This window comes from Megascapheus bottae, chromosome 10, assembly GCF_031878675.1.
Source record: "Megascapheus bottae isolate mThoBot1 chromosome 10, mThoBot2.hap1, whole genome shotgun sequence".
Taxonomy (NCBI): Eukaryota; Metazoa; Chordata; class Mammalia; order Rodentia; family Geomyidae; genus Megascapheus; species Megascapheus bottae.
The window spans coordinates 29,001,460-29,027,029 of NC_143518.1; the positions used below are offsets into that span (position 1 = coordinate 29,001,460).

Sequence of the window (25,570 nt, forward strand, 5' to 3'; positions counted from 1 at the left end):
TGACCAAAAGCCCAAAAAACAAAAACAATTTTTTTTCTTGTTTTAACTTTGTTTTATCTACTTTAATGAAAAAATTAAAATTATTTCTTTGTCTTAAAAGCTATGTTCTGGTGAAACCAAGGACTTTATACTGGTTACTTCCAATATTCAAAATTTTTTAAGACCTTGTCAGTTAAAATTTGGAACAGAATGAGCTATTCTTTCAATGCTTTGATTGATAAATGTCTTTTTGTGTGGGCTTCTGATTTCAAGTCTCAAAACTGAGATAGCAAGTTACTCTTTGTGAAATTCCTATTTTGTGAAAGAATTTGAGTTGTGAAAATGAATTGTATTGTCCCTTATGCCCAAATGTCTATAAGTTTAAGATAAGAGATCATATATGCTGAAGACATCTTTTTCATCCCTCTCTGTCTTTAGGAAATGGAGTTATTTTTTCCTTCAAGTGGAGGGTGCAGGCCAGAAAACACTGCTAAGTTTACCAATTGTACCTGCTGTATTATTAAACCTCATGCTATCAATGAAGGTAAGCAAATTGACATCTTTCATACAATATATCGTTTATTTCATTAACATCTATTTTCCTGATGTATTTTATATGACGAAATCAGTGTACTTTTTATTTTTCCTTGAAGGCAAAGAGGAAAGTTGGCCAATTATAAGAGAAAATATGTCTAAATGTCAGCTCATATTTTTGTGTCTGTGCATTTATAGAAGATATTCTCTGAGTTGTCATGATCAGTTATGCTCATTCATCCTGGCAGTAGATCTTGATTCCTTGACTTTTAGTCTCCTATCTTTACAATCCTGATTCATTTACATAGCACTGATAATATATGATTTAAACAATATTTACTATCCCAAAGTATACCCTGCCTGAGAAAGTTGGAGAAACTTTCTTAGTTCTTTTCTGTTGTTGTTGCCAGTTCTGGGGCTTGAACTCAGGGCCAAGACACTGTCCTTGAGCTTTCTCAAGGCTAATGCTCTACCACTTGAGCCACTTCAGGCCTTCTCTGTGTATAGTATACCAAGGAATTGAACCCAGGGCTTTGTGCATGCTAGGCAAGCACTCTATCACTAGGCCATACTCCTGGCCCCAACATTGCATTATTGCCTGCATTCTGCTCCCTTCTCTGCCACTCCCATTCATTATTCTACCCTTCCTCTCCACCCCCTCCATACTTAGTAAATACCCATGTCCTGATATTTATTTTGTTGGGCTTTGATTTAGTCTTTCTAAAGAATTACACTATTTGCATTTTTCATAATGCTTTTATACATCAAGTTAATTCATTTGTAATTATGTGCATATTACTAGTGTGTTTACTTCTAGATTTATAGGCACATTCTAGCTCCCACAAATGAAGGAAGCTGCCACGTAACTTATGTGTTTCTCTGGGTCTGTCTTACTTCACTTAGTATGATTTTTTTCAAGTCATTTCATTTCTTTTCACAAGGTACAACAATATCATTCTTTCTGAGTAGAATTCCATTGTATATATATGCCATATTAATCCATTCATCTCTTGAGGGAAAATTATTTTGAAAAAATAATGATAGCTGGATGCTGATAAAATATGTAAATGAAAAGTGCATTATATGCAATTTTTATATTTTTGCATGTTCAAACCATTTTGGATCAGAGCCATTTTTAAAGATAACTGCATTTGCTCGCTCTCTTCCTCTCTCTCTCTCTCTCTCTCTCTCTCTCTCTCTCTCTTCTCTCTCTCTCTCTCTCTGGAATCTTTGACTAAACCTAGGGCTACATACATACTAGATAAGTCATCTACCAAAAAGCTATGCCTTCCATTGCACCTTTAAAACATAAAGATATATAAATTCATTAGAGCAAAAGAAAATTTGTAAAAGATAGCAGCATGAACTTGAGCATTCTACTTAAAAAAAATCTTTCTTCTAACTCTGGATATTGGTATACTTAAAGAACATTTTGAAACATATCATTAACCCAATCCCAATTAACCTGCGGTAATAATGAAATGTAATTTTAAGTCTTTTTCTGTATTTATTATTAATTCATTTGTCCCCTTTTCAGTTACTCATTTGTGTTTGTGTTTTTCTAGTGTATATCTTGGTATATTTACTTTCGCCTGTGGCCTAATCTAGCTCTGAGGGAAGAGATTTGCAAAGGAGTTTTTGATAAGAGAGTGCAACTGAAATGGAATGTGTTGATAGCTGACTTCCCTCAAAATGGCCAGAATAGCCAGTTACCTACCTATCTTAACTGTTTACTATAGTAAGATTATACAAGAAGGAGATCCTGGGTAAATAGAGTCCGGTTTCTGCCCTGGAGAGCTTGCTGGTGGGGTTTTCAGTGCAGGGATCTGACTGATAGGAAGGCTGGTACAAAGTCCAGGAAACCACAGTGGAGTTAAGAGAGCCAGGGTCTTAGTAAGTTTCCTAAACATACAGTTGTTTGATAAGTGAGTGGTTGGGTTTGATAAGTGTGTAGCTGTTTGTTGGGATTAAAAGATACAGAGAAAGTCTTAGAGGCAAACAATGAAGTTATTTACTGATTCACATCCTTATCTTTCTGGACAAGAATTTCTAGTCTTGCTTGCATAGGCAGTCTTAGCTTTTAGTTTTGAACTGAATGCATGGGGATTCCGTGGTTTCACTTTTCACCTCAAAGAGATCTGGAAAAAGCAAGGAAGTGGGCTTCAGGAATCAGTGGTGGAAAAAATAAAGCACATTGGAGGCATTTGAAGTCTTTTTATAGCTGCAGATTGAAATTTATGTTGTCATTTTGGGCTGAGATTTTAAAAGAAAGAAGGAAAAAAAACAGGTGATTGCCCTCATGCTTTCATTTTTCTCTTTTTAATTTCAAAATTATTCATGTGTTTGTATGTCCTCAGTATTGTGTATATCTAATTTAAGACTATCTATAAAAATGAATTATTTCTATTCTAAATTAAGCTAGTTAGACTTGAATTCTGACTCTGAAACTTACTCGTCATGGGATATTATCTAAATTATTTCACCTTTTTACTTATTTGTAGCCTGTTTGTTTCTGTATTTGTAGAATGAGGATACTATACTATCCTCATAAAGTATTAAATACATATATATATAAAGATGCTTAAGGTAATAGGTACCTAGCACTTAGCTAAGTGCTTTATAAGTGTTAGCCATTATTAGTACTGCTTTACTATCCTACTGTAACTACTCTGCCATTAATGTCATTAGCTTTCAATTTTTAAGTAAAATTGATAACCTACTAATAAAGCAATAGTTTAAAATGCTAATAAAACCCATATCCATGGGTTTTTAATCCATGGATTAAAAAGAAAATACTTGTTATTGTTTAAGTAAAAAGTACTATATTATTTTCTCCAGCTAAAGCCTAGGCCTAAAATTTGTAAAATAGAATTACTGCTGGGAATACAGAGAGGCTCAGCTTTTATACTGTTTTCTAGTAGTAAGTTTTGAACTTGTGTTATTCCTTCAGCCTTAGAAAATTATATTCTATATGTCAGTAGTGTGTTTTGGTTGTGAAAATATTCAATTTGCCCATAAAATGTATATTATACATTATATTTATGATATATATTATGTAATATATAGTATTTTACCTTTTTCCCATTTTTGGTGTGTACGTTAAAAATACATCTTTGTATCACACTTATATTCATATTTACCTTAAAATATCTTCTTTTTAACTTTTTTGTTATTGTTGGTTGTGGGGCTTGAACTCTGGCCTAGGTGCTCTTCAGCTCAAGGCTACCACCCTACCCCTTGAACCACAGCACCACTTCTGGTTTTCTAATGGTTAATTGGAGATGTCTCATGGTCTGCAGTGCCTGGGCTGGCTTTGAACTGAAATCTTCAGATCTTAGCCTCCTGAGTAGTTAGGATTACAGGCATAAGCCATCTCACCCAGCTTTCTTTTTAACTTTTGAAAGACTTGTTTCTAATGTGTATATTATAGTAACAGTGGCAGACTAGTTTCTTTATCTTGCTTATGGCTTCTGCCCCCTTCATTCTTTTTTTTAAATTGTTATTATATAGTTGATATACAGAGGAGTACAGTTATATGAATCAGATGCAATCAGTACAATCCTTTTTGAACCATGTCTCTCCTCTTGCCACTCTCTCCCAGTCTGTCCTGTCCAGTGGGACGTCAACTAGGTCTTGGACGTCAACATCCAAGAACTTAGAGGGAGGAATGAAAGGGACAGGAGACAACGAAGAAGGCAGCAAGACAAGCGTTCTGATCAAGCTGCGAATTTTATTTTTCACACAGGGGTTTATATACCTCTTCAGGAGAGGCAAGAGGGGGTTGGGGTAAAGAAACTGCTCTGGGTAGGAGGTCCTGGGTAGGATGTTTGCATATCAACACAGGCAGGCATGCCTTGCTTAGTAACCTAATTACAAAATATTGCCCTTAGGGCAAGGAACTATGCAGGCACATTCTTACCCTAAGAATTCAGGGAGGGGGAGAATGTTCCCAACACCAGTCCTTCCCTCCCATCCCATTCCTACCCATAAGCTGTCCAGGTCATTTTCCATGTAGTGTCTAGTGAGTATCACTGTTGTATTTATCCTTGTTTCGCCTTTTATGTGGCCTTCCCTTACTCTCCCAAATACAAACTAACAAACGAAAGGAAAAGGGAACAGCAGCAACAATGGCAAATGAACAGTGTCTCGTTTCCTTTTCTTGAAGTTCATTTCATATAATATTGTTTGATCACCCGTGCATAGTTATTGAGCCTGTGTCTACCGCTCTATGAATACCCTGCTTTGGCCTCTGTATGTTAATGAGTAGCTTCCTATATAAGTTATCAAGCCCTAGTGTTTTATTTACTTTAGTCTTTCAGTATGTTTACTTGTAGATTTATAGGGACATTCTAGTTACTACATATGAGGGAAACCATGCAGCCTATGTTTGTTTGGCTCTGGCCAAACAAGTCTTTCAATTTCCTTAAAAATGGTACAATATTCTTTCTGATGGGAAAGTAAATTCCACTATGTGTGTGTTTACATATCCTCATATCTCTATATATCTCACATATACATATACCACACACACACATATCTATATATCTATACACAACAGACACACACACACACACACACACACACACACACACACACACACAGCACATTTTCTTGTTCCATTCATTCACTGAGGGACATCTAGGTTGATTCCATATCTTGACTATGGTAAACAGTGCTATAATAAACATGGAAACATGGTTGTGCTAGTCTACCCTCTGCTTTCTTTCTTTTGTTTTTCTTGGTTGCTTGTTTTCTTGCTTTTTTTTAGGTGGATAAACTTTTATTTGTTGTCTTTTCCCATTGGCTCTTTGCTGGTTTTAAAGCCATAGATCAGGAGCCAGCCAGCAGTAGCACTTAAGCCAAGTCAGGCCTGCTTCCTGGTTTTGTAAATTAAGTCTTATGGGAGCTCTATTCTTCCTATTCATTTATTATCTGTGACTGCTGCCTTTTCACCATGATAGCAACACTAAGTATTTATAGCAGATACTAATTGACCTACAAAACCTAGAATATTGAATATGGGATTGGTTACAGAATCATTGCCCTAAGATGTACATTGTTTATTCCTAAATTTCAGTATGCATATCTTCATCTAAATTTTAATAAGATTTAAACTTATTCACTCAGTCCAGATTTGACCTGAAAAGAGTATTTTAGAATGCTTTAAATGCCCCCATTTTTCTGTGTTATTGTTGTGAGAAATGTTAATGTTCCAATTTAATCTCAAATTTTAAACCTAGTTTATGATGTATAATTTATATAACAAATGCAGACGTTCTAGTATCTAGTTCAGGAAATGTATTATTGTATCTTCAAATATAAACTTGATTTTACCTGTAGTCTTTCTTTTGGAGACATGAGGAAGATGAGTAGTTTGTGTTATTATTTGAATTCTTGACTGATTGTTAGTCAAAGGGTTAAATTTATTCCAAGCTTAATTATGTGCCCTTATGATAATGGTTTGTCCATTAAAGATGAAACAATGGAAAGCCACTGTGTCTTTTATCTTTTAATGTCAGAGTGTACTCTTCATACTTGATTGGAATAAAGAGATACCTGTTGCTAGGCAGCCAAAGCCCAGCACCTAGCAACCATGAGGTTTACATCAGACACCTTAGGATGTATTATACAAGCACAAGATCTGTACTGTGACCAAAGTAGAAGAAATGGAATCTAGATAGAGCAGCAAGAAAGAGCTCACTATCACTGCACTTGGCAAAGACGATTATAATGTATGATGTTTGGAATGACTTACACTTCTTTGATATTTCCCCTCTGTGCTCTATGTATCCTTGGAAACATTTCCTGACCTCCATACAGGTGTGTGTGTGTGTGTGTGTGTGTGTGTGTGTGTGTGTGTGTGTGTGTGTGTTACTAGATATTGAACATAGGGCCTCATGTATGCTGTTGCATATGCTATTGCCTCAAATGCTTATCAGTCTTTGTCTCTAAACATTTATCCACATAATTATTTCTCCCTTTTTGTTTGGCCTATTTCTTATTTTCTTGCTAAGGGTGCTGTTATTTTTCAGCTCACTTGGTCTGGAAACCTTGCTGTCATCATTTATCTTTCATCTTCCTGTTATGTAGAGTTTAATACTGTTACTTCTTTGTAAGGGATTTACATATTCATTATTTCCCTCTCACTGCTGCTATGTAAGTGATGTAACTGAAAATCAAATAGAAACATTTTTAAAGATACAAAGACTAAGTTTGTTGCATACAGCTTACTAGATGATTTCCAAAGCCTTTCCTGTTTTTCTTATTCCCCACTTCTTTTTATTTTTGTTGGTTGTGTGGCTTGAACTCTGGGTCTGGGTGCTGTCTCTGAGCTCTTCAGCTCAAGGCTACCTCTCTAGCACTTGAGCCAAAGTGCCACTTCTGATTTTCCGATGGATAATTGGAGATAAGTCTCATTTTGTGTGAGACTTTTGTGCCTGAGCTGTCTATGAACCTCGATCCTCAGATCTCAGCCTCTTGAGTAGCTAGGATTACAAGTGTGAGCCACCAGTACCCAGCTCTAAGATCTTCTTTTTAGATTAAGTTGTTTGTCAATATTGTATTAGCAATTTTCTGAAAATACCACTTTTAGTTTTGCGTAATTCTGCTCAATTATTTCTAGAGACTCTCTGTTTCTTTGTCAGTGTTTCTTTTTGGAGCAAAATTATTTTCATGAACTCATGTTGTTGAGAAATTAACATTTTATAATGCAAATTAAATAAGCTGAATTACAAAGCTAACTATAAGTTTTAATATGTACAACTATAGCTAAAGTAACTTATGGATCCACTGTATAGTATCCAGTGAATACTACACAAATTAATGATAATAATGTGACAAAAATGTTATCAAAAGCAAAATCAAAACATGAACATGGTTCAAATTAGATTTAGGCCTGGGTCTGTTCTGTAACATTGACTTAGTTAGCTGCTGATTTATTAATATTTAAATTTCTGAGAAATCTTTATTTTCACAACTATATCACCTGGCCTTCACTTAGTATAGTTGTGGTACTTGGAAAACATATTCATCCACCTATGTTTTTCTCTTACTTCCCTTAGCCTGCCACAATTAAAATAGCACTAATTGTCTTTAGTAAATAAAAAGTAAAAGCATATTAAAACACTATTTCTAACTGCTTTGCAAAAAAATAACTTCGATTTTTTTCATATGTTTTTTATTGTATTTAATAGAAGGGTTACATTGTATTCACCAGATAGAAGGTACATTAATTCACATATATTGAGACACTTTCTCATGTCTTGGTCCCCATTTCCCTTCCCCCCACCCACACTCCTCATCTTGTTTTCCCCCTTCCCTATCCGATTTCAAATAACCTAATACACATATATACAATATATCAGATAATAAGGTAAAACACTGTAACAATATGAGATAACCAAAGGACAGCAAAAGAAAAGAGAGATAACATAGTACATTAAGGACAACAATCACTCATTACATAGCTTCTGTTTCTATATCCTGGAGGGTCTTTCTTTTAGCATCATACTATATGTCCTTACGTATCTAGGTTTTCCTCTATTGTAAATCTCTGCTGGGAGAGCCCAAGGTTTCTACTGGTTATGACAAATGAGGCGAACCATTGAGCCTATGTTCCTTTGAGTCTGGCTTACTTCACTTAATATTATTTTTTCTAAGTCTTTCCATTTCCTTACAAATGGTTCATTCTTATGGCAGCATAGCATTCCATTTTGTATGAATACCACATCTTATTGATCCACTCAGCAAGTGAGGGACATCTGGGTTGGTTCCAAATATTTTTGCTATGGTAAATAGTGCTGCAATGAACATCATTGTGCTAGTGGATTTTGTCTGACCTTGTTTCTGGACAATTGGGTAAATGCCTAGTAGTGGAATTGCTGGGTCATAGGGGAGCTCTATGTTTAGTCTTTTGAGGAACTGCCATTACTGCTTTCCATAGTGGTTGAATGAGTTTGCACTCCCACCAGCAGTGTAATAGTGATCCCTCCTGGCCACATCCCCTCCAGCGACTGTTGTTATTAGTTTTTTTGATCCTGGCCATTCTAACTGGAGTGAGGTGGAATCTTAGAGTTGTTTTGATTTGCATTTCTTTTATGACCAGAGATGTCAAGTATTTCTTCATGTGTCTATAGGCCATTTTTGTTTCTTCTTCATAGAAGACTCTTTTTAAGTCTTTGGCCCATCTTTTAATGGGATGGTTGTTACTTTGGAGATTAGTTTTGGAGTGATTCAATTTTTTGAGCTGTTGATATATTTTAGATATAAGGCCTTTGTCTGTTGTATGGTTAGTGAAGATCTTCTCCCACTCTGTAGGCTTCCTAATTAATTTGCTAGCTATGTCCTTTGCCATACAGAAGCTCTGCAGTTTAATGCAGTCCCACTTATCCAGTCTTTCTCTGATTTGTTGTGTTTCTTTGTCCTTATTAAGAAAGTTTCGACCTGTGCCAAGGAGGCCTAGTGTATCTCTTATTCCTTCTTGTAAAGTTTTCAGTGTATCTGCTTTTACCTTGAGGTCTTTGATCCATTTGGAGTTGATCCTGGTGCAGGGTGACAAAGAAGGATCCAACTTTAGTTTTCTGCAGGTGCTTAACCAGTTCTGCCAGCACCACTTGTTGAAGAGGCTGTCTTTCTTCCATTCAATATTTTTTGCTCCCTTACTAAGATTAGGTGGCCATAGGTCTGTGGTTTAATATCTGGATCCTCAGTTCTATTCCATTGGTCTTCAGGCCTGTTCTTTTGCCAGTACTAAGCTGTTTTGGTTACTGTAGCTCTGTAGTAGAGTCTAAAATTTGGTATTGAAATTCCTCTTGCACTTTTTTTTTTCTGCAAAGAAGTGTTTTTGCTATACCTGGTGTTTTATTATTCCATATGAAATTTTGGATTGCCTCTTCTATTTCTTTAATGAATGAGATTGGGATGTTGATGGGTATTGCGTTGAATTGGCAAGATTGCCATTTTCATGATGTTAATTCTTCCAATCCAGGAGCATGGGAGGTTTTTCAATTTCCTCAGTTCTGCTTTAATTTCCCTTTTTGGGGTTTTAAAGGTTTCATCAAAAAGGTCCTTTACATTCTTATTTAAGTTAATTCATAGGTAGTTTATTTTCTTTGAGGCTGTTGCAAAAAGAGTTGCTTTCCTGATTTTTGCCTTGTTCCTTTCATTGTTGTCATATAGGAAGGTGGTTGATTTTTGAGAGTTAATTTTATACCCTGCTACCTTGTCAAAGTTTTGAATCAGCTTAAGCAGCTTGGTTGTGGAGGATTCTTTAAATACATAATCATGTCATCTGCAAAGAGGGAAAGTTTCACTTCCTCTTTCCCTATTTGAATCCCCTTTATGCTTGCTTCTTGCCTTATTGCTCTGGCTAGGAATTCTAATACTATGTTACAAAGTAGTGGAGAGAGTGAGCATCCTTGTCTTGTTCCTGATTTTAGAGGAAATGGCTTTAGCTTTTTGCCATTAAGTATAATGATAGCTGTGGGTTTGTCATACACAGCCTTTATTATACTGAGAAATGTTCCATGGATTCCTAGTTTCTCCAGAGCTTTTAGCATAAAAGGGTAATAACTTAGATTTTTATAAGAAATTAATAGCTACACAATTTAAACCAGCTACACAATTTTAGAATAGGCACACCCCTTCTTAAAAATCCACTCATTTGTGAAATAAAACTCAAATTCCTCATATTGCCATTTAAGACCTTCATTAGTTTGGATTAAGTCTCTTGTCTTTTTTTGTTTTGCTTTTCTTTTCTGACTTGTTATTGTCTTATAACCATGCACATACTTTCCCAGCTCTGTGTTTTTTTTCTCTTGCTCTTATGTGAGCCCTTTATCTTGCTATAGTTTCAGGCACTTTTTCAGCTTTCATTTTCCCTTGAAGTTTCTGTCTGTCATTTTACAATTTCATTTTTCTTCTTAGACCTGCTCTTTGATTTCCTTCTGTGGCCACTGTTTTGACTTTTCATTTTTAAATGCCTTATTTTTCATGTTTTAGTCTTTTGTAGCCTTATAGGCAAAATCATAAAAGATTTTTGTAATGTCTTCTGGACTGTCATTGATCATCTTGAAGCATTCACTGAGGAAGTCAAAGGATGAAAGATTAAAAGTCTTAATGATTTATTATAAACCAGACCCAAAGGAACATAGGATCTTTGGTTTCCCTCATTTGTAATAATTAGTATACATCTAGGATTCTCCTAGTGAGGATTACAATAGCTCAAAAGCTATGTACATAAGATCATATAGTATGAGACTAAAAAAGTGAACTGTAGGATATGGAAATAAGATGTTTATCTTTGTGGTGGTTGTTCTTTGTGGTGGTTGTTCTCAATGTACTATGTGCAGTTATTTCTCTTCCTCTTTTTTCCCCTTATGGTTAATCTCATGTAGTTACTGTATCGGACTTTGTTACCTGGTATAATGTATATATGTTTATTTATTTGTTTGAAGTAGGGAAGGGAAGGGGCAAAATGAGATGATTGGAAGGGGGTAGGGAAAGGGAAAGGGGGACAAAAGCATGAGAAGGGGTATTAATGTTGGAGAAGTTATAGATAGTATAAGCAAAGTCATTGAAGTATGGCATTTGTAAGAAAATAAAAAGGTTTAAACTTTTTGCCTTATGTCAATTTATTTTTTATTTTCAGGACTGTTGGGAAAGATCTTGATGAGTATTCGAGATGGATGCTTTGAAATTTCAGCTATGCAGATGGTATATAGTTTGCATTGATCTATGACCCATAATGAATTATAATTCTTTTTAATTTTAATTTTATTATTAAAGTATTGTACAGAGGGGTTGCATTTACATAAGGAAGGCAACAGTGTTGAACATTGTTACCCCCTTCCTTGTTTTTCTCCCTCTTTTCCTCCTCTTCCCCCATGTTGTAAAGTTCACTTCCAACTTGTCTTGTGAGTATTGCTATTGCATTCATTCATCCTTTGTCCTTTGTCTCATCATTTGCTAATCTCCTTCCCTTCTCCAAATTAGATGAATGTGTATACAAAACACAGGGTACAAAAAAAAACCCAGTAACATCAGGGAATAAACCAAAGGACAAGTAAAAAGAAGAAAGAAAAAAATAAAAGCAAAAATACATAACTCCATATATTACATTAAAAACAAAAAAAATTCCCTTTTGGAGTTCATGGAGTTCATTTTGAGTAAGCTTTAAAATGTTTTTTGCTCAAATTCCAGTGTACTTATGAACTCAATGTTTTAAAAATATTGGACACATATACTGAATTCAATAATTGTATTTAACTGAGAAAAGGGATATTCACATAATATACTAATTTAAGTTTGTAAGGGAAGTTTATAAGTTTCTTATAATTTCAGTCTTAAACTTTTAGTCCAATACATAGTTTTCTTTACAAATGAAGCATGTCAATGGGTTTTTGCTTTTCTGGCTTTTTAACTAAGCAGATAATGATGGAAGGGATTCAGTTCACTTATTTCCCCTGAATATGATATTGCTAGATTCTAGACTTTCCTTTTGAAGTTAGTATACTTCAAAAGTATACTCCTCCCTGTCTTTGTACCTGCTTTACCTGGTCTCAAGCCTAGACTTGTTCAGAATTGCCCTGCTTGTACATACCCAGGATGCCCTTAGTGGAAAAAAGACAGTTCATATTTTGATACAAGTATACCTTTGAACTGTATTTATTGATGCATTTAATGAGAATTTGAGTGCCAAATTATCACGAGAATCAGATAACCAATTTGGTTTTTGAATAGAACACTAGCAAGTTAATTTTTATTAGTGAAATAATAAATTGAAGTCCTTCTGCCTCAGATACCCCAACAATAGGATTGTAGGTATGCTCTGTTGTGCCTGGCTGAACTAATTCTTATAGAAAATTTTGGCCACAAAATCCTTTATTGTCTAGATGAGGTTAACTTAAAATTATAATTATAGGAATTATAGCTTTAAATATTGACCTTAATCTTGGCCTATAATTTATCACAGTAATTAGTCATAGTATATAGTCATAGTAATATTATTATTATTTATTAAATCTGTTAGAAGCAGAATGTAATGACATGTGTAGTTATTGAATTTCAAAATAAAAAAGAACTATTCCTAAATCTGAGATCATCTGTTTTCTAGATAAATAACTAGCCAAATATCAAATATTCTTTTTTTTTTAAATTTTTTTTTTTTTGCCAGTCCTGGGCTTGAGCTCAGGGCCTGAGCACTGTCCTTGGACTTTCTCAAGGCTAGAGCTCTACCACTTGAGCCTCAGCACCACTTTCGGCTTTTTTCTATGTATGTGGTACCAAGGAATCGAACCCGGGTGTTCATGCATGCTAGGCAAGCACTTTAACCACTAGGCCAAACTCCCGGCCCCCAAATATTCTTCTTTTCAATTTTCTCATCTAAGATACAAGAATGCTGAGTAAATGGGCTATTCTTCAGATTAAATTAAATAATCAGATCAGATTCCTGGCCAAATGTCCAAGTATTTAATATGTTCATGTCTTCTTCTCTTGTTTTGTTGCATTAATAATACAAGTTGCATACAGGATAGAACTGAAACAGAATTGCCTCCCTTTAATAGCAGTGTTATCTATGGGACTACATTCTTTCTTCTTTAATTATTAACTGTGTAGGCAGGAATTTCTCAGTAATCTTCAATCTTGGCAAAATAAGGAAACGAGAAAAATAAAATTGAAAATCAGAGGCTGTTTTTTTAAAATCAAATTTTGAGTTCCTAGACTTAATGAAATTTTATTTCTAACTAAGTTTAAATGCTCCTCTGAAAAGAATGATTTGTTCTATAATTATTCTGTAAGCTTGCTGTTATTCGCTATTGTTTATGAAGATTAGTAGTATATCCACATGACACACTTAAGTGCTTTGTTATATACCACGGTGGGAATTTTTCTGAAAGGTTAGGCAGAAAATAGAGTTGTATTTCATCCCCACTACAAAATCTGAAGTACTAGACATTAGTAACGTTAATTCTTTATGCCTCTAATCTACCAACAAACATTCCATGACTTGTATCCTTTTATCATGTCAAGAATGAGGGTTTATTTAGAGAAGTATAAGGTAGTGGCTAAAACATGCACAATGGGTCAGATTCCTGGAGGCCAAATGCCAATGTGGGGAGGCTTTAAGATCTATGGGTCTTGGTAACCTTGTCTGTAAATTTGCACTAGTCACACTACCTGTGCCATAGTGTGCTGTGAAAATCAAATGTGGTGATTCATACTTAGAACCTTGCGCATTAACTTCTCTATAAATGTTAGCTATCAGTTAACCCTTAACAACATATGTTCTCTGAATAGTAAATGGTTGAAGATTTGCCTGTTGAGATTGGTTTAAGTAAGCGATGAGGAAGAGTGAGTCTAATTAAGGATTGTTTTATGCATATATAGATATGGACCCCCTTCACAGAACTAATTGATGCTAATAAAAATGCAGAAAAAGAGGTGTACATTTTTAAAGTTAAAGAACAAGGTGAGTGTAGTGGTACATACCTATAATCCCAGCACTAGGAGGGCTGAGAATGGTTGACCTCAAAATTCTAGTTCTTTTTTTTTTCTGCCCGTGCCAAACAGCAGCCTGCCCCCCTCTATCTATCTCACAAACAGAATATATCCAAGGAATGATAAATGTTGAAGGTTAAATGTGATTTATTTTTATTTCTTTGGACAGTTGGCTTATGGTTTTATTTTGTTTTTGATACAGTTCAATATGGATCAGGTTAATGTTGAAGAATTCTATGAAGTTTATAAAGGAGTAGTAGCTGATTATAATGTAAGTATTGTAGTAAATGGAAAATCATAGTACTGAAAATAGTTCATGTGTCTCAAATCTTTGGAATTTCAGTATAATTTATAATCATTGAAAGTATTCAATGTAAAACATAATTTAAGTATTCCTTAAAGTATGATTTGCAAATTGTATATAATAGGTTAATATGAAAATATATATGGAACTCAGAAAAATAAATTGTAAAGTAAAAAATGATATGCCTAAAAAATGGTCAAAGTGCTGGATATGGTGGCAAATGTCTGTAATGTCAGGCTGAAGCAAGAGGATCAAGAGTTCAATGATGTTATAATAACAAGTTCTGGGAAAAATAGACCATTCTACTCTGCTGATAGGGATATAAATTAGTGTGCAGAATATAGCTACTTTGCTTGAGAAAGTCCAAGGACGGTGCTCAGGCCCTGAGCTCAAGCCCAGGACTGGCAAAAAAAAAAAAAAAATAATAATAGCTGCTTTGGAAAGTAACATGAGTTATTCTTAAAAAAACTAAAGTTAGAATTTCCATACTAATATATATATATATATATATATATATGTAAAGGGAGAGAGAAACAAGAGGCAGAGAGAGGCAGAGAGACAGAGACAGAGAGAGAGAGAGACAGAGAGATCAATGTATGTATATGGATCTCTCTAGAGAGAGAGAAAAGCAACTTAGGTGTTCATCAGTAGATGAAAGAATAATGAACAGGTAATGTAAACCAGGAAATTCTCTTATTTCCAACACCACAAATGGAACTGGAAGTCATTGTGCTAAGTGGAATAAATAAAGCCACAAGGACCTTCTTACATATATGAAATATCAAATTGTCACAGAGGAACAGATTATAAAGCTGGTTACCTGTTGGATAACTAGATGCTAATCTTTTAAAGATACATAGTTTCAGTTAGACAAGAAGCATACATTTTGGTGATCTATTGCTCTACCTGATACCCACTATTATTAGTAATATATTATTTTCTATTTTCTATTCTAACATTGCTAAAACAGTTTTAATATTCTCATCACAAAAGTGATTTTTTTTTTGGCCTGAATGAGAGTTGAATTTGCTAGTCGGTGTCACACCTCCAGCTCTGCTTCTCACTGGCTGTTTTTAGGATAGGTTCTTGTTCACCTGAGCCACGCTCCCCATATTTTAAAGACTTAACATCATTTCTGGGATCATAGGCACTTTCTACTTCGTCCAGCTTTTGGGCTGACAAGGGGTCTTGTAACATTTCCTCGGCCTGAGCTGGCTTCAGACTGCTGTTCCCCTGTTCTTAGCCAATTAGCTAGACATACCAGCATGAGCCACCACTGCCCAGCTGGACTAAATTTTTATCATTTTTACACATAGATCAAAACACCATAGTTCTTTTTCAAAAATTTCTCCTTACCAGGAAAAATGTTTGTTAAGCCTTCTGATTTCCATTACTACATCCCATCCCTCCATAATCCCATGTGCCTTTTCATTAACACCTTTTAGAGCAAATGAATTTATTTTGGTTGTATAAGATCATCTAGACAGATGCTAAGAGGCAAGGAGAATTCCTGTCCTTTATTTATTTTTTAGTATCATAATTGAGGATATATTATTTTACTATTCTCACTGAAAAAGTACAAAAATTAAAAAAATAAAACCTTCAAAAAATACCTCCTTAATTAAGAGTTTGGGATAACTTAATTTTTTTAGATCAGATTTTAACAAACCATACTTTTGATGGAGTTCTTTGCTCAACATACGTTTTTCTTTCTACTTGGTGCATTTTGAACAGCCTTTAGATCTATTTTTGATATCATCTGTTATCCCATTAAGAGAATGAGGTGTGAGAGAGATAGAGATAGATACAAAGAAGGGAAGGAAAGAAGGAGAAAATGAGAGAAGACAGGAAGATAGGAAAGTAGAAAAATTAATTTGTTGGTGGAGGGGACATTGTATTCTTTCCTCTGCTGGTAAGAATTTGGCCTTTAGGCTTATATTATGAAGAAGAAAATCAGATTCAATCTAATTATGTATAAAAATCAATTATATGTGACCTTTCTCAAATAGCAAAGTGTCTCTGTGGGATATATTGAGAAATTCTAATGAGTAGGGCTATGTGTATCATATTCATTATAAAATTCTTTCCCTCTTTTTTCAAATTTAACTTTTCTCATAGTTAGGTTGACAGAGTTTATTTTTTTAGTATTTATTAACTTACATTGTTATTCAGAGGGTAATTTCATTGTTACATTTTCTGTGTTAACATTTAAATATGTTGTATAATGTATTAATTGATGATGGTGTCCATTGTAGACTATTCAAAGTCATGAAAACATCTGACTTGGCCCTCCATGATTTGGATCATGATGTACCCTGTTGTATTTTTCTCTCCATTTAGGCTTCTTGAGTTTTGTTTATGGCTTTCACCAATTTGGGGAAGATTTTTTAGCACTGATTCCTTGAAATAACCATCCTGTGTTAATTGTTTCGTTCCTGTCACTGCTGTGTCTATATGTGTTTATCAAGTTTTCATCTGCTGATGATTCATATCCTCCTATTTCTTGTAAGCTTTGTAATATGGAGCATAACCATTTCACTTCTTAGGACTAATACAGACTGTTATTGTCCAACACTATTCTGAGTCCTCATGTGAAGCCCAGTGTTGTATCATCTGGAGACTTTCCATGCTAGCTGATTAAAGCACAAACTCCTCAGATTTTACTGCCCCTGTGAGTTGGTGCTCCAGTGCTCTTAGATTTCCCCCCCAAGCCTGTGGTACTTTCCTTTTCATATACCAAAGACGTGGCCAAAGACTCACAAGAATTTCAGTATAGACATAATCGAGCTTCTAGGTACCTTTCATCCTCTCTTTCTGTTACTCTGTCCTGAAAATCCTGTTTAGACTGACCTCACTGTACTTCTTTCACGTATTTTGAGTGCAGTGACAATGTTGGGCTCTATTGCGAGTTCTCTACGATGTCTCTTCTTCCTTCTGGGAACTACATGCAGCAATAAAATAAAGCAGTCATTTGCTGACCTCATTTCTCTACTTCTCCCAGAAGTCACAGTACATACCGCTTATCATCCAGTCTAAGAATTTGTTTCATGTATTTTGTGTAATTTCTAAATATTTGATGTAGGAAAGTAATTCTAGTCTCTGTTACTCTTTGATGCTAGAATACATTATTGTTTTTAAAAGGTCATCCAGGAGATTAACATTTCCCTAAGAGAAAAGGGAATTTGATGATAACCTCTTCAAGAAGAGTGAGAACAATGACAGACAATGTACTAAAAGATAATTCTAGACAATGGAAACATCAGGTGGTAAAGTGATTGTTTAAAGTGATAGGGATGGAGATGAAGGGACATATCTTTTTTTAATATCTAAAAGTATTCTTTTGGGAAAAATGGACATAATTTGGGAACTGTTAGGAATGTGGAATACGGGTGGGAAGAAGTCTAATGTTAGTAGCACTTGGATTTAGGGGAATGGTGACACAACAGAGAGGAGAGGCTAAAATATTATCTAAGTTATACTGACTCTTTTGTATTCCCTTATAATACGTGTCATAGGAAATGGTGACAGAAATGTTTTCTGGGCCTTGTGTGGCACTGGAGATTCAGCAGAGTAATCCTGCCAAGACATTTCGAGAATTCTGTGGACCTGCAGATCCTGTAAGTTATTATTTAACTATTGATCTAGTTATTCACTGGTCAAGTATTTGACTGTGTTTTACTATTTTAGTGTCTTTAAAACAAATCACATAAAAAAATGAATATACACAAAAAATGAAAAATCCATTCAAAATGATACTTTACAAGAGAATGTCACCTTTGTCATCTTAGTTACCATATAGAATGGACAAAAGAATTTATTGTAGCACTTCTTTCTTTTGCAACATTTTGCAAGTAAATTTTGCAAGGTTTTTCATAGAAATTCTCTAAGGTGTTATTCCTTGACTTGGCGAAGATTTAAATAAAGCTTCAAATGTGAAAAACATCACAGTGGTAGAATCATACCTGATTTATAAGTAAATATATTTAGTTATCTGTGGAATTTATCTGTGTGGGGGAGGTAATACACATGTTGTCACTGATCTAAATTCTTAAATCTAAATGCATTCCATGTAGTCTTAAAGAGAAACATACAGGTAATGACCAAATGTTGACATTTCAGTTGAAGGAACAAATGATATGACCTGACTTATATGACATCTAAACTTTATTAGAGAAAGAGAGATGTGTCAGATACTGGTGGCTCATACCTATAGTATTAGATTCTCATGAGGCTACAATCTGGAAAATCTAGATTCATAGCCACTCTAGGAAGAATAATGTGGTAGACTACATTGCCAATTAACCAGCAAAAAGCAAGGCTAAAACCATGTCTCAAGTGATAGAGCATCAGCTGTAAACAAAAAAGCTTAGCAAAAGTGTGAGTCCTTGAATTCATGCCCCCATACTAGTACACACTGCATACACATATAAACATACACATACATACACATTTGAAGAGACATTTAACTAGGAATTTAAAAGACAAATAATAGCAAAAAATAGGAAACCTTCTAATGCAGGTACAAGAGAAACAATGAAGCACATTGCAAAATTTGAATGATACACAGCAAGGGTATTTCTTTGGCTTCAATGGGAAATGCATTCCTTGAAGCCTAAGAAAATATTTTACCTTAAAAAGAGGAAATAAGATCTGGGAGTGTGGCCTAGTTGTAGAGTGTTTGCCTAGCATGCACAAAGCTCTGGGTTTGATTCCTTGGTACCATATAAACAGAAAAACCTGGAAGTGGTGCTGTGGCTCAAGGGATAAAGCTCTAGTCTTGAGAAAACTCAAGTATAGTGCCCAGGGCCTGAGTTCAAGCTCCAGGAATGGCAAAAAAAAAAAAAATAGAGGAAATAAAATATTAAATGCTAGTAGAAATTAATGTGAGATACAAAGTCTTAAAGGCTACCATATGTTCTGAATATGAATCCCATATCAAAGTACATAGAAATTTCTTATATAGAATATAACGTTAAGTATATTGAATTATTCCCTTAATGCGACTGGAGCAAACTAAGTTGGAAAATATTAAAGACAGTGGCACTAGAGATAGAAAGGAACAGACTTGATGACAAAAGAAGGCAATAGGATTGTTTTATATATTTCATAAGGAATAGACATGAATAACATGTGATGATTGCCATGTGATTCTGTTGTACTGAACATTAGAAAAGCTGTGGCAATGCTTGGTAATTAATGAATACTTTGGCTTGGCATTCTGATATTTTTATCATTTTTTAATATATTTTTATTGTAATAAATAGAAGGGTTACATGATACTTGCCAGATAAATGGTGCCTCAGTTCCCACACATTGATACCCCTTTCACATGTCATGGTCCCCATTTCCCTCCCCCCCCCACCCCTCATCTTGCTTTCCCCCGTTCCCTATCCAATTTCAGATAACCAAATACAAATATATCTGATATATCAGGTAACAAAGTGAGATAGTGTAACAATATGAGATAACCAAGGGACAGTAGAAGTGATGAGAGATAACATAGTACCTTAAGAACAACAATCATTAATTATATGGCTTATGTTTACATCATATTTTAAATGACAGGTTTAACAAACAATTGTTCAAGGAGGGAATCTCTAATTACATTCTCTGGGACTTAGTCTTTAGAACTTAATCAAAATTAGGCTAATGGTTTGTATGTCATAGAAACATATCAGTTTATGAAATAAAACATTATGATTATAGAGTCATAGGTTTTTTTGTCTATATAGTTATGTTTGTATTTCCATTACCATGTCCATTGCTTTGGGTATGCAGTTATTGAGTCCTTGCTCTTGTACACTTTGGATTTAATAACCGCATATTAAGGATACCATGCGCCTTTTGTTCCTTAGGTCTTGACTTGTCTCACTCAGCATGTTTCGCTCTAGATTCATCCACTTCCCTGCGAATGCCATTATTTTATCTTGTCTGTTGGCTATGTAGAATTCCATTGTGTATATATAGCACATTTTCTGTATCCATTCATCTGCAGTAGGGCATCTAAATTGTTTCCATCGCCTAGCTGTTGTGAATAGTGCAGAGATGAACATAGCTGAGCAGGTGTCTTTATAATATCCTGGGTCGTGCTATTCAGGATAGATGCCCAGAAGTGGTATGGCGGGATCATAGGGAAGGTCTATTTTCAGTTCTTTAAGGAACCTCCACACTGCTTTCCAGAGTGGCTGAACTAGTTTACAATCCCACCAGCAGTGCAGTAGGGTTCCTTTTTCTCCACAACCCCGCCAGCAACTGTCATTGTCTGAGTTCAAAATCTTGGCCATTCTTGTTGGGGTAAGGTGGTATCTTAGGGTGGTTTTTATTTGCATTTCCTTTATGACCATAGATGATGAACATTTTCTCATATGTTTTTCTGCCATTTTAATCTCTTCTGATAGGTCTCTCTTTAGTTCCCTTGCCCATTTAGTGAATGATTTATTGGGTTTTCGGGGGATTAGTTTCTTGAGTTCCTAGTATATACTGAATATTAAGCATTTGTCAGATGTATTGTTGGTGAATATCTTTTCCCAGTTGGTTGGCTGTCTCTCTACTTTTGCAACTATGTTTTTATCTGTACAGAAACTTTTTATTTTTAGGTAATCCCATTTATCGAGTCTCTCTCCAATCTGTTGTGACCCTGGGATTCTGTTCAGGAATCTGTTGCCTGTGCCTATGAGTTCCAGTGTCTCTCCTACATTATCATGTAGCAATTTCACGGTTTCCGGTCTGACGTTGAGGTCTTTGATCCACTTTGAGTTAATGCTTGTGCATGGTGAAAGGCTAGGGTCAATTCTTAGTTTTCTGCATGTGGCTGCCCAGTTTTGCCAGCACCAATAATTGAATAGACTGTGTTTGTTCCATTGTATATCTTTGGCTCCTTTGTCAAATACAAGTTGCCTATAGGTATATGGTTCTATTTCTGGGTCTTTTATTCTGTTCCACTGATCTTCTGGTCTGTTTTTGTGCTAGTACCAAGCAGTTTTTGTTACTATGGCTCTATAGTAGAGTTTGAAGTCTGGTATTGTAATACCACCAGCATTGCTCTTTTTGCCTAGAATTGTTTTGGCTATTCTAGGTCTTTTCTTGTTCCATATGAATCTTTGGATTATATTTTCAATTTCCATAAAGAATGTCTTTGGGATTTTGATATGGGGATTGCATTGAATTTGTATATCAGTTTTGGCAGTATAGCCATTTTCACTATGTTGATTCTCCCTAGCCATGAGCATGGGATATCTTTCCATTTCCTAGTGTCCTCTTTAATTTCTTTCATTAGGCTTTTATAATTTTCATTGAATAATTCCTTTACTTCTTTGGTTAAGTATATTCCTAAGTATTTTATTCTTTTGGGGGCTATTGCAAATGGGATCATTTTCTTGATTTGGCCTTCTGTTTGTGTATTGTTGGTGTACAAGAAGGCTACTGACTTCTGAAGGTTGATTTTGTATCCTGCCACTTTGCTAAAGTGGTTTATTAATTCTAGTAGTTTGGGAGTGGAGTTTGTTGGGTCACTTAAGTAGAGGATCATGTCATCTGCGAATAAGGATAGTTTAATTTCTTCTTTCCCTATGTGGATCCCTTTGATGACCTTTTCTTGTCTTATTGCTCTGGCTAAGGGTTCCAGCACTATATTGAATAGAAATGGAGAGAGTGGGCATCCCTGTCTAGTTCCAGATTTTAAGGTGAATGGTTCCAGTCTTTCACCATTTAGTATAATACTGGCTGTAGGTTTTTCATATATGGCTTTCACTATTTTGAGGAATATACCTCTTATTCCTATTTTTTCTAGTGCTTTCAACATGAATGGATGTTATATTTTGTCAAATGCCTTCTCCGTGTCCAGAGAAATTATCATATGATTCTTATCTTTGGCTCTATTGATATGATGTATTACATTGATTGATTTGCGAATGTTAAACCAGCCTTGCATTTGTGGGATGAAGCCCACTTGATCGATCATAGTGTATGATTTTTTAAATTTGTTTCTGGATTCTGTTGGCTAATATTTTATTGAGGAGTTTTGCATCTGTGTTCATTAGAGAGATAGGTCTGTAGTTTTCTTTTTTTGTTGGGTCTTTCCCTGGTTTGGGGATGAGAGTAATATTAGCGTCATAAAATGAGTTTGGTATTGCTCTTTCTGTTTCTATTTCTCGGAAGAGTTTCAAGAGTATAGGTGTTATTTCATCTTTAAATGTCTTGTAGAATTCCGCAGTGAAACCATCTGGACCTGGGCTTTTTTGGTTGGCATTTCCCCGATTGCTTCCACAATTTCGTTGTAAGAAATTGGTCTGTTCAATTTGTTTACCTCATCGTTGTTCAGTGTGGGTAGCCTATATTTATTTAAGAAATCATCCATTTCTATTAGATTTTCTTGTTTCTTTGAATATAGGCCCTGGTAGTACCTATTCATTATGGACTGGATTTCTTGGGAATCAGTTGTGATTGTTCCCATGGGGTCTCTAATCTTGTTTATTTGAGTCTCCCCTTTCCTTTTTTTGATTAATCTTGCCAAGGGTCTGTCAATTTTGTTGACTCTTTCAAAGAACCAACTTTTTGATTTATCAATTTTGTGTATAGTAGATCTTATTTCGATCTCTGAAATTTCTGATTTTATTTTTGTTGTTTGTCCTTCTAGTTGTTTTAGAATTAACTTTTTCTTGCTCCTCTAGGTGTTTCAGTTTTTTTTTTAAGGTTATTTACGTGCTCTTCTTCGGTCTTTTTAATATGCGCTCATAGTGCGATAAATTTGCCTCTTAGAACTGCCTTTGCTGTGTCCCATAAGTTTCTTTGTGATGTTTCTTGATTGTCATTACATTCAAGGAAGTTTTTAATTTCATTTCTGATCTGATCTGTTACCCAGGGGTTATTCAGAAGTGTGTTGTTCAGTTTCCATGTGATTGAATGTTTTTTGACTTTGACTGCATTGTTCAGAATTAGTCTGACTCCACTGTGGTCTGATAGGATGCATGAGATTATATCAGACTTCTTGTATCTGCTTAAGTTTTCTGTATGAACTATTATATGATCTATTTTGGAGTGTGTTCCATGTGCTGCTGAGAAAAATGTAAAAAGTTTCGCCGTTGGGTGGAAGACTGTGTGCTGGGGCCAACCGGCAGCAAACCAGGGTTCGCAGATTGGGGTTCCTGAAATAGGGGGCAAGGACTAGGAAGAAATAGAAGAGAGACAGACACACCGGGTCCGGGATGTCCGCAGCCCAGGTAAAGACTGCCGCATTTATTTTTCACTCCAGCCTCTTCCCTCCTTCAGACCCAGGGAACTTCCAGGTGTTACATTCATATGGTAAATCTCAGGTCATTTAAACAGAATAAGGCCAGAAAACAATAAGACAATAAAGCCATTGTCTGATGCAAATCAAGGTACAGTTTGATTCCACTCTGGCTCCCAACATCTGTGTATATCTGTTAAGCCCAGCTGGGTTATGGTGTCATTTAGGTCCATGGTGTCTTTGCTTAAGTTTTGTTGAGTTGACCTGTCATTTGTTGAGAGTGGAGTATTGAGGTCACCCACAATGATTGTGTTTGAGTCTATCTTGTTCTGTAGTTCTAAGAGAGTTTGTTTGACGAATTTGGGTGCTCCCGTGTTGGGGGAGTAGATGTTTATAACTGTAATATTATGGGCATGGATTGTACCCTTTACTAATATATAATGGCCGTCTCTATCTTTGTGTACTAATTTTACTGAGAAGTTAATTTTATCGGAGATTAAGATTGCTACTCCTGCTTTTTTGCATGGTGCATTGGAGTGGAAAATTCGTTTCCAGCCTTTCACTTGGAATTTGTTTCTGTCTTTGGCAGTGAGGTGTGTCTCTTGGAGGCAACATATGGATGGGTGGTGTTTCTTAATCCAGTCTGCTGCTCTGTGTCTTTTGATTGGATTGTTCAGCCTGTTCACATTTAGGGAGATTATGGAGAAGTGGTCAGTGTCCATTGTTGTTATTTATTTTTACTTCTAAGTTTCTTTCTCTTTTTTTCCCCTTTTGTGTTTAGTGAATTATAGATGTTTGCTTCTTGATGGGGGTTCTTGATGTTCTACAATTTGTTCTCGGTTAATTAGTATTCTTTGTAACGCTGGTTTAGTGTGCACGTATTCATAAAGCTTCTCTTTGGAGTGAAATATTCTTGTTTCTCCCTCAAATGTAAATGCTAGTTTTGCTGGATATATCAGTCTGGGTTGGCAGTTGTTGGTCTTCAGGACATCAATGATGTTTTTCCAAGCCTTTCTTGCATTTAGGGTTTGCGTGGAGAGATCTGTTGTAATTTGAATGTTCTTCCCATTATAATATAGCTCCTTCTTTGTTTTTGCAGCATTCAAGATCAATTCCTTGGTATTTGGGTCTAATGTCTTTACTATGATATGTCTAGGTGAGTTCCTTCTAGGATCTTGCCTGCTTGGGGTCCTGAAACCTTCAATAATGTGAGTATTTTCCCTTTTGAAGTTGGGGAAGTTCTCTGCTATGATTTTGGTGAATAAAGGTTGCATACCTTTGTCCTGGAATTCGGCCCCCTCCTCAATCCCTATTATACGAAGATTAGACTTCTTTGCTGCATCTGCCAGTTCCTGGAGCTCTCTCTGGTAGATTCTGACTGATTTTTCCAAGATGGCAATTCTCTGTTCCAGCTCTTGTGTTTTGTCTTCCGTTTCTGATGTTCTATTCTCCATCTCCGTCAATCTGCTGCTTATTGCCTCCATTTTTGCTTGAAGTGTGGACACTGAGCTGATCATGTCTGCTCTGAGGGTATTAATCTGTTCTTCCATTTCTCTTTTGAATTCGAGGAGCTCTTTGGAGATTTCCTGCTTATGTTCCTGGAATTGTTTTGGGGGTTCTGTTTTAATCTCTTTAATTATGTTCACAATCATCTCCTTGAATAGGGTCATGTTTCCTGTCTCTTCAGGTGTCATTTCTTGGGATGGTGACATCTCTCTCGTCCCTTCGCTCTTGTTGCCTTTTGGGCTTTGCGTGGGACTTTGATTATTTATGTATGTCGTGATTCTTCTTTGAGCTTTCCTCGGCATCGAGAACTGTTGTTGTAGTTTGCTCTGTGGTCAGTAGGTAGCGGTCTTTGCTTGGATTGGGACCGTGGTTCTGGGAGTATGTGAATACCTGAGGTTCTCAGCCAAGTTGATTCCTCTGCTGACTATGTCAGTTTGCCGTTTTTGTAGGTGTTAGGTCGATTCCCAGAGGCTGTGTGCTGCTGTACGACTAGCTCTCAGCCCAACCAGTGGCCTCACAGTGGG

General features: G+C 35.6%; 1 protein-coding gene across 2 annotated transcripts in view; it reads left to right on the plus strand.

Moving 5' to 3' along the window:
• Nme7 (NME/NM23 family member 7) overlaps positions 1–25,570 on the plus strand; it is a 131,945-nt gene that overhangs the window by 43,343 nt on the left and 63,032 nt on the right. For both annotated transcript variants that reach the window (XM_090340502.1, XM_090340503.1), the window contains exons 7-10: positions 418–523; positions 11,162–11,226; positions 14,213–14,281; positions 17,830–17,931. In XM_090340502.1, the coding sequence (XP_090196628.1) occupies positions 418–523; positions 11,162–11,226; positions 14,213–14,281; positions 17,830–17,931 (342 nt within the window). The remainder of the gene's footprint in view (positions 1–417; positions 524–11,161; positions 11,227–14,212; positions 14,282–17,829; positions 17,932–25,570) is intronic.